Here is a 12,098-nt window from a genome sequence, read left to right on the forward strand (position 1 = left end):
TCTGTCCAATACGTAATCACGACTGTCAAAAATTGTTAATAACTAATATAATAACATTTAAAATAAGGTATTTTTTTCCAGTAGAGGATAGTCTACTTTACTAGTCTGTCAATTAATAATATATTGTAATAATATAATATCTATATAATAACTAATAATATATTGGATTTTTTGTTAGTTAAAGTTGTTAAGTAAAAAATGTTACAATTGACCCCACTCTCCCCTACTGAAAAAAATATTTTAGCTAAATTACTGAACTGTATGATTTAAAAAAAACAACCTAATTCTAGTTATAAAACCAAAATAATCGATTTTCAAATCATTCATTTCATAATTTTTCTGTTCATATGATAACCACTTACTGTAAGTCCTGGTTTTAAAATTATTTTTTTATATTAACCACATATTTAGAAACGAATACAAAACTGAAAACTGAATTTAACCAAATAAATGGTTTTTCTGCTTTGCTCAAAGGTATCAAGATAAAATTTAAAAAAAACATATCACGTTTAGCAATTTTTATCTTACATTATTAAGTTGTAATTTATTGTTAATTTCACCAAATTCTATTGCCAAAGCACTGTGGTAAAATTACTGAAGGCTTTGGTGCTTCTGTAGACGGAGAAAAATGGTAAATTTTACTATATTCTGGTAGATTTGACCATCAGTGTATTAGTTAGAGATCCTAACCTTAAATATTCTAATAAATCAGTTCGGAGGTACTTCTTAGTTCCAAATTCATAGACGAAAACAAATATTATATATTTATATAATATTTAATAAATTCACTAATAAATTTTATAAAATTCCCTTCTATGTAAAAATTTATTTAATGAGTAATTATATATTAGTTTTTTTATCTACCTACCTATCGTGAAAAAGATTTTACCCTATTTTTGAAATAGTAAGATAAACTAAATTTTACACCAATTTGAGCTGCATCATTTAAAATGTCAAAATAAAAATTCGAATTGAACCGGTTGAATAATTTTTTAAAAATCAACTTTTAAAAATACAACCTCTTTTAAATTGCGAAATACGTAAAAAAGAAAATTAGCGTAATGGGGGCTAAAATTCAGACACTCTCCTGTCTGAAATATAGGAATATATTTGTCTGATTCAAAATTCCTCCGTATTTTGAGGATCAAAATTCTAATTCCATTGAACAAAAAGCATGCCAATTAAAACAGGGTTATATTTTTGTGTGATTTCTTTTTTTAAAGTGTCGCCTGCAAATATTAACTAACATAAAGTTAGTTTATTATTCCAAACCATTCAAATTAAGTCCCAGTTAATTAAAATCCCATGTTCAGATCTGAATATACTAAGATTTTAGTTTTTTTGTGCACTTACACTAGCATTAAATATTTTGAAATTGTTATACACCAGGGATGGCGAACCAATGGCACGCGTGTCACTTATGGCACGCCACATAATATTTTGGGCACGCCACCGATCACGAAGTTCACTGTGAAGCAATTTACCAATTAAATTAAAATTCACAAAAACAAACATAAAAAAATAAACAATAATTGACAAAAAAATTACAATTAATGCCAAAAGACAACTAATTACCATAAAAAACAAGCTAACAATAAATAATCAGCAAAAAAAATTTAACAGACCTGCTTAAAATAACATCTTACAACCTAATATAAGTTATTTGTCATCTAATCTGCAACAACAGAAGTCACACTGATGTTACTTTAAGTTGAATTACGCGTATAATTGAGACATTGCGAAAGGTATTCTTTTCCATAGTAAATAAAGAGTTTTGAGTTGATAGTATTTAGTGTTATTATTTTCCCAATAATCACGAAGTCAAAATTNATCTGCAACAACAGAAGTCACACTGATGTTACTTTAAGTTGAATTACGTGTATAATTGAGACATTGCGAAAGGTATTCTTTTCCACAGTAAATAAAGAGTTTTGAGTTGACAGTATTTAGTGTTATTATTTTCCCAATAATCACGAAGTCAAAATTGTTTGACGGCACGTCTATGACCAAATTAAACAATTTTTTAGAAAAATGTCACGTTGGTGCATAAAGGTTCGCCACCCCTGTTATACACAAATGCTATTGCAAAATTGAATTTATTTGACTTTTTATTATGTATATGATACTTTTATTGCTTATTTATATGCATTTTTATGGATTTATTTAATTTTTTTTATGAATCCTTTTTTTTTAATTTTTTCATTGCGAATGTTCGTAACTTTTTTCAAGACTGAGCTTAATGCTTAAGCATTCTGCAAACAATTAAATAACAAACAGTCAAATAAATTAAGAGATTACCGTCAAGACAGTAATCTCGGAATTTAACAAAGATACCGTCTGAGACAAATAATTTAATTACTAGTCTCATAGTCAAAATTTCCATTTTGTTTTAATTTACGAAAGTTACAAAGATTAGAGAAACAGGCTTATATATTTTATTTTATATTTTCAATGATAAAACAATACGTTGTTTACATTGATCTGTTACTCGATTCTATTTTTAATGTATTTATTAGAAAAATATTTTGCAGATTCATCAGAGCTAGAGATAATTGTAGTTTTGTTTGGTACGCCAGCAATTCAAATGAAAGACTTGCAAATATAATTTAATTTAGATTCTAATTTCCGAAACTTTAAATATAATTATAAAATAATACAGAAAAGTAATAGAGGTATTTAGTTTGTGAAGCGATAATTTTGGTATGAAAATTTCACAGTATGCCATTTTTAATCATAACTACTTCGGAAAGGAGGTTAAAAGAAAGTCTCCCGCTGAAGCTACTTTTATAAGTGATGCAATTACAATTTTAAAAAAACAAAAACAATAACAAATAGTTAACAGCAAAATTCACAGTTCTAAATACTATATTAACACAAAAATGTTTCTTAGAAGTTACTTTTTATCATTTTCAGATCTCTGCTTTATAAGACATTATCGTTATTTTTCATAACCAAAGAAAAAGTTAAGGATATGCTATTTCATTTTATTTCATTTTTCATTTTTAGCCTTTGGTTAAATGTCGTTAATTTTTAATACTTCAAATATTGAGTTAAATATGAGAAATATCTTTGATCATTAAATTCAATTTTAATAAATATATAAATTCTTTCTGTCAATTACAAGTTCTCTGTATTAATTTTTTTCTACATTCAATGCGACACTGAAGACTTTAAACGAAATCTCTGTATCCTTAAATTGATATTAAATATATTTTACAAAAAATAATTTGCCTTCTGGATATGTAAGTAAGTATACTTATTGCATTTATTTTGTTAGTCTTAAATATAGGAGATAGTTTTTTCGCAGAAAACAAATTCTATAATCTGTTCAGTATTTAATCGCATATCGGTTTCAATCTCCCGTAGTGGATAACGATATTCTCATGTCTCCGTTTGATCAAAAATTTAACGATTTTTCATCTATCTTAAGCGATTCGATTTAGTTTTTCCAATAATATTATTTATGAACCTACCGTAAAATAGTATTACTTTAACAAAACCATTCAAAATTCTTTTTTAATGCATTTAGTGTTATTTATTTAAAAATGCAATAATTTTATAATGATTCCTTAACACTTAACCTTTCTGGAAGATGATTTTAACATGCATTCTACATTTAGTATTCCTGTTCTGATTTTCGTCAGCTAGCTTTAATCATAGCCACTGGCAGTCAAGGTCTCTCAGTAAATTTTTGACGTCATCTTTGGAAGTGTCGATGATCAAATTCGTATAAAGAGAAAACTATTAGACAGAGTTAAAATCTTTTTTGAGAAAAATGATATATTTTTGCTTTAGCTAACTTATAAGCAATTTAATATTTTTAAGTGGTTAATTTTTCTTTTTTCAAGAGAATAAATCAATGTTATTTATCACTTTATAACTCATTAAAAAGAACATGTAGAAATATTTGATGTTTTTCATGAAGCTATATGATTAGCAGTTCATTATAGAAAATGACTTAAAAAGAAATTTTTTATTTCAATTTCAAATCATGATTCAGGATAACTATTAAGGTCAAAAGCATAAAACTCATTCAAGTGTATAATTTATTATTTTCAAATATGTAATGAAATATCCGATTTAATTGGAATAGAAAATAATTAGATTATTTGGATCGGAAATTAATTGGATTAGAAAGTAAAAAAAAAAATATTTTAATAAAAAAAAAACGATTACGAGACAAATAATACTTTATATCATGTCAGAAAAGAGAGAAATATGGAAATAATAATTTTATTGGCATATTCATAAAATTGCTTTTTTAAAATAGGTTTTAACGAATTCCTTCAGAACCATATGATAGAAATTTAAAGCTGAAATAATGAAAACATAACTACTGCGATTATTTAGATACAAGCGACTTATTTATATAAAAATGGGAAAAGATAATTTAGCCAAGTATTTAAATAAGGACAATTGTAAAGTACTAGTAAAAAAAATTACAAAATATTTAGCAAGGAATTTCTATTCTTAAAATTGTAAAACTTTAAAATATTATTTGTAATTTTCAAAAATAATTTTATTTTTTGTACATTATTAAAAAGAAAAATATTTTCAAATATTAAGCTTTTCGAAGAGACACACTTACTGATGACAATCTTTTTTATAAGATTTGTAAAAAAAATATTACAAAATAGATATTCCACTAGTAAATAATTAGTATGATATTCTGAGAGTGTATCGTGCAATAATTAAAAAACAATTACACATGGCNAGAAACATCTGAAGAACGCGGAAGAAGATTAGAAAATGATCGTGTCTCAACCAGAAATGCAAGGACCCGAGAAACATCTGAAGAACGCGGAAGAAGATTAGAAAATAATCGTGTCTCAACCAGAAATGCAAGGACCCAAGAAACATCTGAAGAACGCGGAAGAAGATTAGAAAATGATCGTGTCTCAACCAGAAATGCAAGGACCCGAGAAACATCTGAAGAACGCGGAAGAAGATTAGAAAATAATCGTGTCTCAACCAGAAATGCAAGGACCCGAGAAACATCCCAGGAACGTCGAAGAAGGCTAGAAGAAAATCGTGCTTCAACATCCCAAGCTCGATTGCATTTGTGGCAAGACAAGGAAAACTCTGCATTTATGTACAACCCATCTTTATGTTATGCATCAGATCCATTGATAGAAATTGGCGGAATGGCAACAGAATGCATTTCTTGCCAGGCATTAAAATGGAAAGGTGAAACACCAAGTATGTGTTGTAGCAATGGAAAAATTAAGCTATGTGAACTTCAAACACCTCCTGAACCTCTACTGGCATTGTTAACAGATTCTTCAATTGAAACAGTACATTTTCAGAGTAACATCAGAAGATACAATTCATGCTTTCAGATGACATCATTTGGATCTGGGAGTGAAATTCGGGAACAAGGCTTTATGCCTACTTTCAAAGTTCAGGGACAAGTGTACCACAGAATAGGAAGCCTACAACCACAAATAAATGATAAGCCAAATTTTCTTCAATTATACTTTGTAGGTGATCAGGAAAAGCAATCCGAACAACGTTGCAGGAATGTTTTGAAAGCAAAACAAGCATTAGTTTCAAGTTTGCAAGAAATGTTGCATGAACACAATAATTACGTGAGAAGTTTTAAGTTGGCCATGGAGAAAATGACTCCTGAATTAAAAGTTATAATTCAGGCAGATAAAACACCTGTCGGTCAGCATGAAAGACGATTTAATGCTCCAAATACATCGGAGGTGGCAGTTATTCTTGCAGGTGATGTATACAGCAGCAGAGATATAGTATTGGAATTAAAAAGTAATGAAATTAAAAAAATTGCAGAAACACACCGAGCATATGATGCATTGCAGTATCCTTTGATGTTCTGGCAAGGTGAAGACGGCTACCATTTTGAACTAAGGCAAGTAAACCCAACTACTGGCTTCCCGACTTCTAAGAAAATTTCAGCAATGGATTTTTATGCCTATCGAATTATGTTTCGAGCTGCAAATTTCAATATTATTTTGAGATGCAAGGAACTTTTTAATCAATTTATTGTGGACATGTTCGCAAAAATTGAATCTGAGCGACTGAGGTTTGTACGCTTGAACCAGAAGAAACTACGTGTTGAAGAGTATGTTCATCTCAAGGATGCCCTAAACAGAGACGGGAGTGTTCATGATATAGGTAAAATGGTAATTTTACCTTCTACATTTACTGGTGGTCCACGCTACATGCATGAGCGAACTCAAGATGCGATGACATATGTTAGAAATTACGGGAAGCCTGATTTGTTTATTACATTCACCTGTAATCCTCAGTGGCAGGAGGTTACCAATGAATTAATGCCTAGGCAGAGAAGTCACGATCGACATGATTTGCTAGCAAGAGTTTTTCATCTTAAACTAAGAGCTCTTATGATTCTCATCAACAAAGGAAAAGTATTTGGCTCTGTTCAATGTTTTATGTACACAATAGAGTGGCAAAAACGTGGTCTCCCACATGCTCATATCTTAATTTGGCTGCATGAAAAAATCCATGTTCATAGCATAGATAATGTAATAAGTGCAGAAATACCAGATCCAAAAATTGATCCAGTTTTGCATGATGTTATTAAGACGCAAATGATACATGGCCCTTGTGGGATCCTGAATCAACAGTCTCCTTGCATGAAAGATGGAAAATGTACGAAGAGGTATCCTCGAAATTTTTTGAAAGAAACACAAACAGGGGAAGATGGATATCCCCTGTATCGTCGACAGAGTCCAGAGGATGGTGGTTATACGACAGTTAAAAAAGTACGGAGTTCTGATATTGTTATTGATAATAGATGGGTAGTTCCTTTTTGTCCATTGTTGTCAAAAACTTTTAATGCCCATATTAATGTGGAATTTTGTAATTCGATAAAATCTATAAAATATGTTTGCAAATACGTAAACAAAGGATCTGATATGGCTGTATTTAACATTGCCAACGACGAAAGTGTGCATGATGAAGTACAGCATTATGAAATAGGACGATACATCAGTAGCAATGAGGCAGTGTGGCGTATTTTGGGTTTCCCTATACATGAAAGGCATCCAACAGTTGTTCATTTAAGTGTACACTTAGAGAATGGCCAGCGAGTTTATTTCACATCAGAAAACGCACGGGAAAGAGCTCAAGCTCCACCAGTCACAACACTTACTTCTTTCTTTAGCTTATGTCAGAACGATGATTTTGCTCACACTTTGTTGTATAATCAATTGCCGAAGTACTATACATGGTCTGCAAGCAGCAAAAAGTGGGTTCGGTGGAAATCTGGTCAGATAGTATCTGCAAACAAAGGAATTAAATCAAGTGATGCACCTGGTCGCGTCTACACTATTCATCCTAACAATTCAGAATGTTTTCATCTTCGACTGCTGCTTCATGAGGTGCACGGACCTACATCTTTCAATGACTTAAAGACTTTTGGAGAAATAAAATGCGAAACATTTAAGCAGGCTTGCCTGGTAAGAGAACTTCTTGAAAATGACTCGCACTGGAAAAGCACGTTAGAAGAAGCTGTTGTTGTTCGATCACCTGAAATGCTGCGTAATTTATTTGCAATTATGTTGCAAACATGTTCTATTGCTAACCTTCTGGAATTGTGGAATTTACAAAGAGAAAATATGCTTGAAGATGTTTTGCACCAGGCCAGGATTAGAAGTACTGACATGGATTCAAATTATGATGATGCCATCTTCAATCAGGCATTAATTCTTCTTGAAAACAAGGTCAAAGAATTGGGTGGTTCTGGTTTAAAAACTTATGGACTTCCTTTGCTACAACAAACAGATACCATTGACTTAAACAGAGAAATTTTGAGGGCAACAAATTACAATACAGATGAAATGACATCATACATTGATTCGAATGAGCCAAATCTGGTTCAAGACCAGAAGGAAGCTTTGGAGAAAATCTTATTTGCTGTGTTTAATGACGTCGGTGGAATATTTTTTGTGGATGCACCTGGTGGAACAGGAAAAACTTATCTCATAAATCTGATTTTAGCAAAAGTGAGACAAAGAAATAAGATTGCACTTGCTGTTGCATCCTCTGGTATTGCTGCAACTCTTTTGTCTGGTGGACGAACAGCTCATTCAGTGTTCAAATTACCTTTAAATTTATCAATCATCGAGCATCCTACCTGCAATATTTCCAGAAGCTCAGACAAAGCTGATGTTCTTAGAAGATGTAAACTAAAAGTTTGGGATGAGTGCACTATGTCACATAAAGCTGCTTTAGAAGCCCTGGATAACACTATGCAAGACCTTTTAAAAAACAACAAGTGTATGGGGGTGCAACTTTAGTTTTATCTGGTGATTTTCGACAAACACTTCCCGTAATAGAACGTGGGACAAAGGCAGATGAAATACATGCATGTATAAAGTCATCTTACATTTGGACAAATGTTCAAAGACTGCGGCTGAAAACAAATATGCGAGTTCATTTAACAGGAGAAGTCTTTGCTCAGGAATTTGCCAACAATCTTCTAAGACTTGGAAATGGTGATATTAGTGGCGATAAAGAAGGGCTTATAGATGTGAAAAATATTGGAAATCGTGTTGCTACAACCGACGAACTCAAAGAAATAGTTTTTCCTAATATTCATGAAAATTACTGCAACCCTCAATGGCTATGTGAAAGATCTATCCTTTCTCCAACAAATGATATTGTTAACGTGATAAATAACAAACTTTTAAAAAAATTACCTGGTGCTCTGTAAATTTACAAGTCGATCGACGCTGTCATGGAAATAGATCATGTTGTCAACTATCCGACAGAATTTTTGAACTCATTGGAACCACCTGGAGTGCCTGCACATAAATTAGAATTGAAAATTGGGGCACCAATTACGCTTTTAAGAAATTTGGATCCACCTGCATTGTGTAATGGAACAAGATTGATTGTGAAAAAATTGATGCCTAATGTTATTGAAGCTATGATTATAACAGGACAGTCAACAGGAAATAGTGTGCTTATTCCTCGCATCCCCATCATATCTTCAGACAATCCATTTCAGTTTAAACGACTTCAGTTTCCTGTTCGACTTAGTTTTGCGATGAGTATAAATAAATCTCAGGGACAATCTTTAAAAGTCGTTGGTCTTGACTTGCAGAAGCCTTGCGTTTCACATGGACAGCTTTATGTTGGCTGCTCAAGAGTTGGTGATGGAAAGAACTTATATTTATTGGCACCAAATGGAAAAACTAAAAATATTGTTTACAAAGAAGTTTTACAAGAATAAGAAGAATTATATACTATATGTATGCTGACTGACACAAGTTTTATTTTATTGCCGTTTCTTAAATATGTTATTAACTGCGTTTTAATTTTCAGCTATTGGCCAATGATGATTTCGAAAGCAACTTCTGTATGTTTTTACAATTTCTGAGGCCTTTTTAAAAAAAAAAAACAAGTCTCCACCTGATAGTTATATTATAGGTTAGGTTACCATAGGCCTTAGATTACCATAGCAAAGTTACATCTTCAAACATCCTCAAGAGCTATAACACATCTGCAGCAGAACTGGATATGAAGACAAAATTGCAGGACAGGAACACTAATTTCAGATCCACTAATCTTCAGATTTCTTGCTATGTTTTAAAAAACTTTATTTGTGAAAACCTTTAGCGTGGAGGACAGCTGGCCGCCTTAAGCGGCTAATAAGAAATAAAATATGATTGAAACTTGCTGCAAACTTAACTCACAATCAAACTCACAATTAATGGTTTGCCAAGTGAATGGTTTGAATGCCATGTATTTTGGTTTTAGCAACCATAACGAGTTTTTTCTGCTCATTTTCAAATTGGGTCCTATTTAGGGTTTGATAGCGTGCGCATCTTATTTGGACGTCATCACACTTTTCACCTGTGTTCAAGATTAATAGTAAACAGTGCGCATGCGTCGTCATTCCATGCGTTGCTATGGCGATCGCTGCAGTTTGATATTTTTTGTAGAATTCTTCTTTTCACTTTTAAATTTGTTATGCATTAAGTTGGAGAGTTTTGTTTTCAGATATGGAACCAGAGAGATCCTATAAATACTTCTTGAGTTGTGAATAAAAAAGAATTTCATCATTTGAACGATATTTTTGTTGTTAATGTTTTCATTAAGAATCAGAAATTTTATTCTACAATTCAAACTGGATCGTTTTCAATACTATTTCGGGCGAAATAGTATTGTAAAGAGGGTCTCAAACTAATTGACACGGCCCCAAGGTTAGTGTTGAAGCAAAAAAAAACCAGTGCCAAGGTCTAAGCTTACCGAGGCTGAAAAGCCAAAGTGAAAGAACGTCGACGGGAATACCTTAAGCGTTACACACAAACGGAAAAATGAAAGGATTCCGTTCGCAAACGCAAGCAAAGAAGCCCCTTCCGCACAAAAGTACTAAAGTGGATGACAGAATTGAACCCTACCGATAAGCGATTGATGGCTCTAAAAATCCCTTTCTTGCAAATACGAGAACTGGGTGTTGTTCACCAGTTAGGGATAAAAAAGATCCATTGTCAACTTACCCAATGACTTCCACAAGACCATAGTCTGTCTTCCACGTAATATAAATGATACATTCACAATTCATGTAAAATTGAAAAAAAAAACATAGTTTTGAAATCCCATTTCATGTATAAACTATTGAATCAGAAACAGGCGTATGATGCAGCTTACAATCTCATTCAAACACCATTGTACCAATCCGAAAATGTTAATAATGATCTCGATTGGCAGTTCAATCTCTGTTCAATCATCAAAAGAATTTACACAGAAAGTGTCTGAGCTGCATTAAAATATGTCTGCGAAATTATGTACCGAGCAGCTCAGGATAAACGGTTAAAGATGTCCAAGATGAAAACACAATAAAGCTGATTTTCCAAAAAACAAAATAGACTACAACCATTTTGCTAATGGGTAACCTGTAATCGCCGTGTGGTGATCGCAATTTTTAAAATTTTTAATTTTTTTTTAACCAGAAATACCATTACTTTACATTACAGTAATTTTACCAGAATATTTTTAGTCTTGAACTAAAGCATTTTTTAAAGTGAGAAAGGCAACAAAAAAGATCCAAGAAAAGGCAACGAAGCTCAGATTTTTTCTCCTTTAGTCCTCACAGTTTCCACAAAGTTAAAAGATAAAGTAATTTCTAACAACTATCTCATTCATGGTATAAAAAATTAAGCGTTTGGTTAAGGTATATTTTTTGAATAAAAAACCGAGTAGCAATAATAAGGTAAAACATTTTATAAAGAAATATAAAATGTCTTATAATTACCAGATCCTCTTCTTATATTCTCTTTTTTTCTGTCTGGATTACCCCATAAAGAATAAATGCTGTAGCAGAACTGCGGCATATCTATCATTGAATAGAATGGCCCCATAACGTAACTTAAACTGCAAAATAATAAAAACGTTCAAATACCTGATTATCCTTATATTATTTTTCCATACATTGTTATCCAAAATGATTCCTCCTGTCCTAAAGTTCTCTTAGAGGTAATACAAAGAAAGATACATACAATAACGAAGTTTCTTGTTAATACTACAAATGTTCAATTTGTGCAATCCATCAAAATGTTGAACAAGTTCTATCTACGCTCTCAATAGCATGTATAAATCATTCAATAACCATAATTATGACTCTATAGAGAGCACTGTAGTTTATAAACATTATGCATCTTAAAATTATTTCTTGGCATTCAAGTGCCAGGATAATGCCTAATTTAAGACCTGGCACTTTCATTTTGTATTAGTAACAACACGGCTTTTTAAGAGAGGTCACACCGATAATTTATGTTATGAATAATTTTGAAAAGGCCGAAAAATGACAACATAAAAATAGATTTTTAATTGGATATTTTTTCTGTTCCCACAGGAAAATCAATTTCAACGATATGGCTTTATGTAAGTTATAGAAAAATAACATATTTTCATGTGACGTACAGTCCGCAAAAAAAACGAATCACCCTGAATAACTTTCGTTCTAATGATCGGATTTTCACAAACTAAGTGTCAATCTTAATGGTTCCTGGGGGTGACTTTAAATCTACTAATTAATTAGTGCTAACTATTAATTAAGTTACGAAATCAGACACAAAAACGTACTTTCTCTGAATAAACATCTA

At 31.7% G+C, this 12,098-nt stretch overlaps 2 protein-coding genes across 2 annotated transcripts in view; both read left to right on the plus strand.

The window, feature by feature from the left end:
• The window catches only part of LOC107440395 (uncharacterized), a 25,832-nt gene extending 17,547 nt beyond the window's left edge, over positions 1–8,285 (plus strand). Inside the window, exon 2 of the mRNA XM_071185376.1 lies at positions 4,717–8,285. Within this exon, the coding sequence (XP_071041477.1) occupies positions 4,717–8,285 (3,569 nt within the window). The remainder of the gene's footprint in view (positions 1–4,716) is intronic.
• Positions 8,286–8,725: 440 nt separating this feature from the next.
• LOC122269479 (ATP-dependent DNA helicase PIF6-like) lies at positions 8,726–9,223 on the plus strand. The gene has a single exon (XM_043042803.2). The coding sequence runs from the start codon at positions 8,726–8,728 to the stop codon at positions 9,221–9,223; it is 498 nt and encodes a 165-aa protein (XP_042898737.1).
• The last annotated feature ends 2,875 nt before the right edge of the window (positions 9,224–12,098 follow it).

The sequence above is a fragment of the Parasteatoda tepidariorum genome, chromosome 1, assembly GCF_043381705.1.
Source record: "Parasteatoda tepidariorum isolate YZ-2023 chromosome 1, CAS_Ptep_4.0, whole genome shotgun sequence".
Taxonomy (NCBI): Eukaryota; Metazoa; Arthropoda; class Arachnida; order Araneae; family Theridiidae; genus Parasteatoda; species Parasteatoda tepidariorum.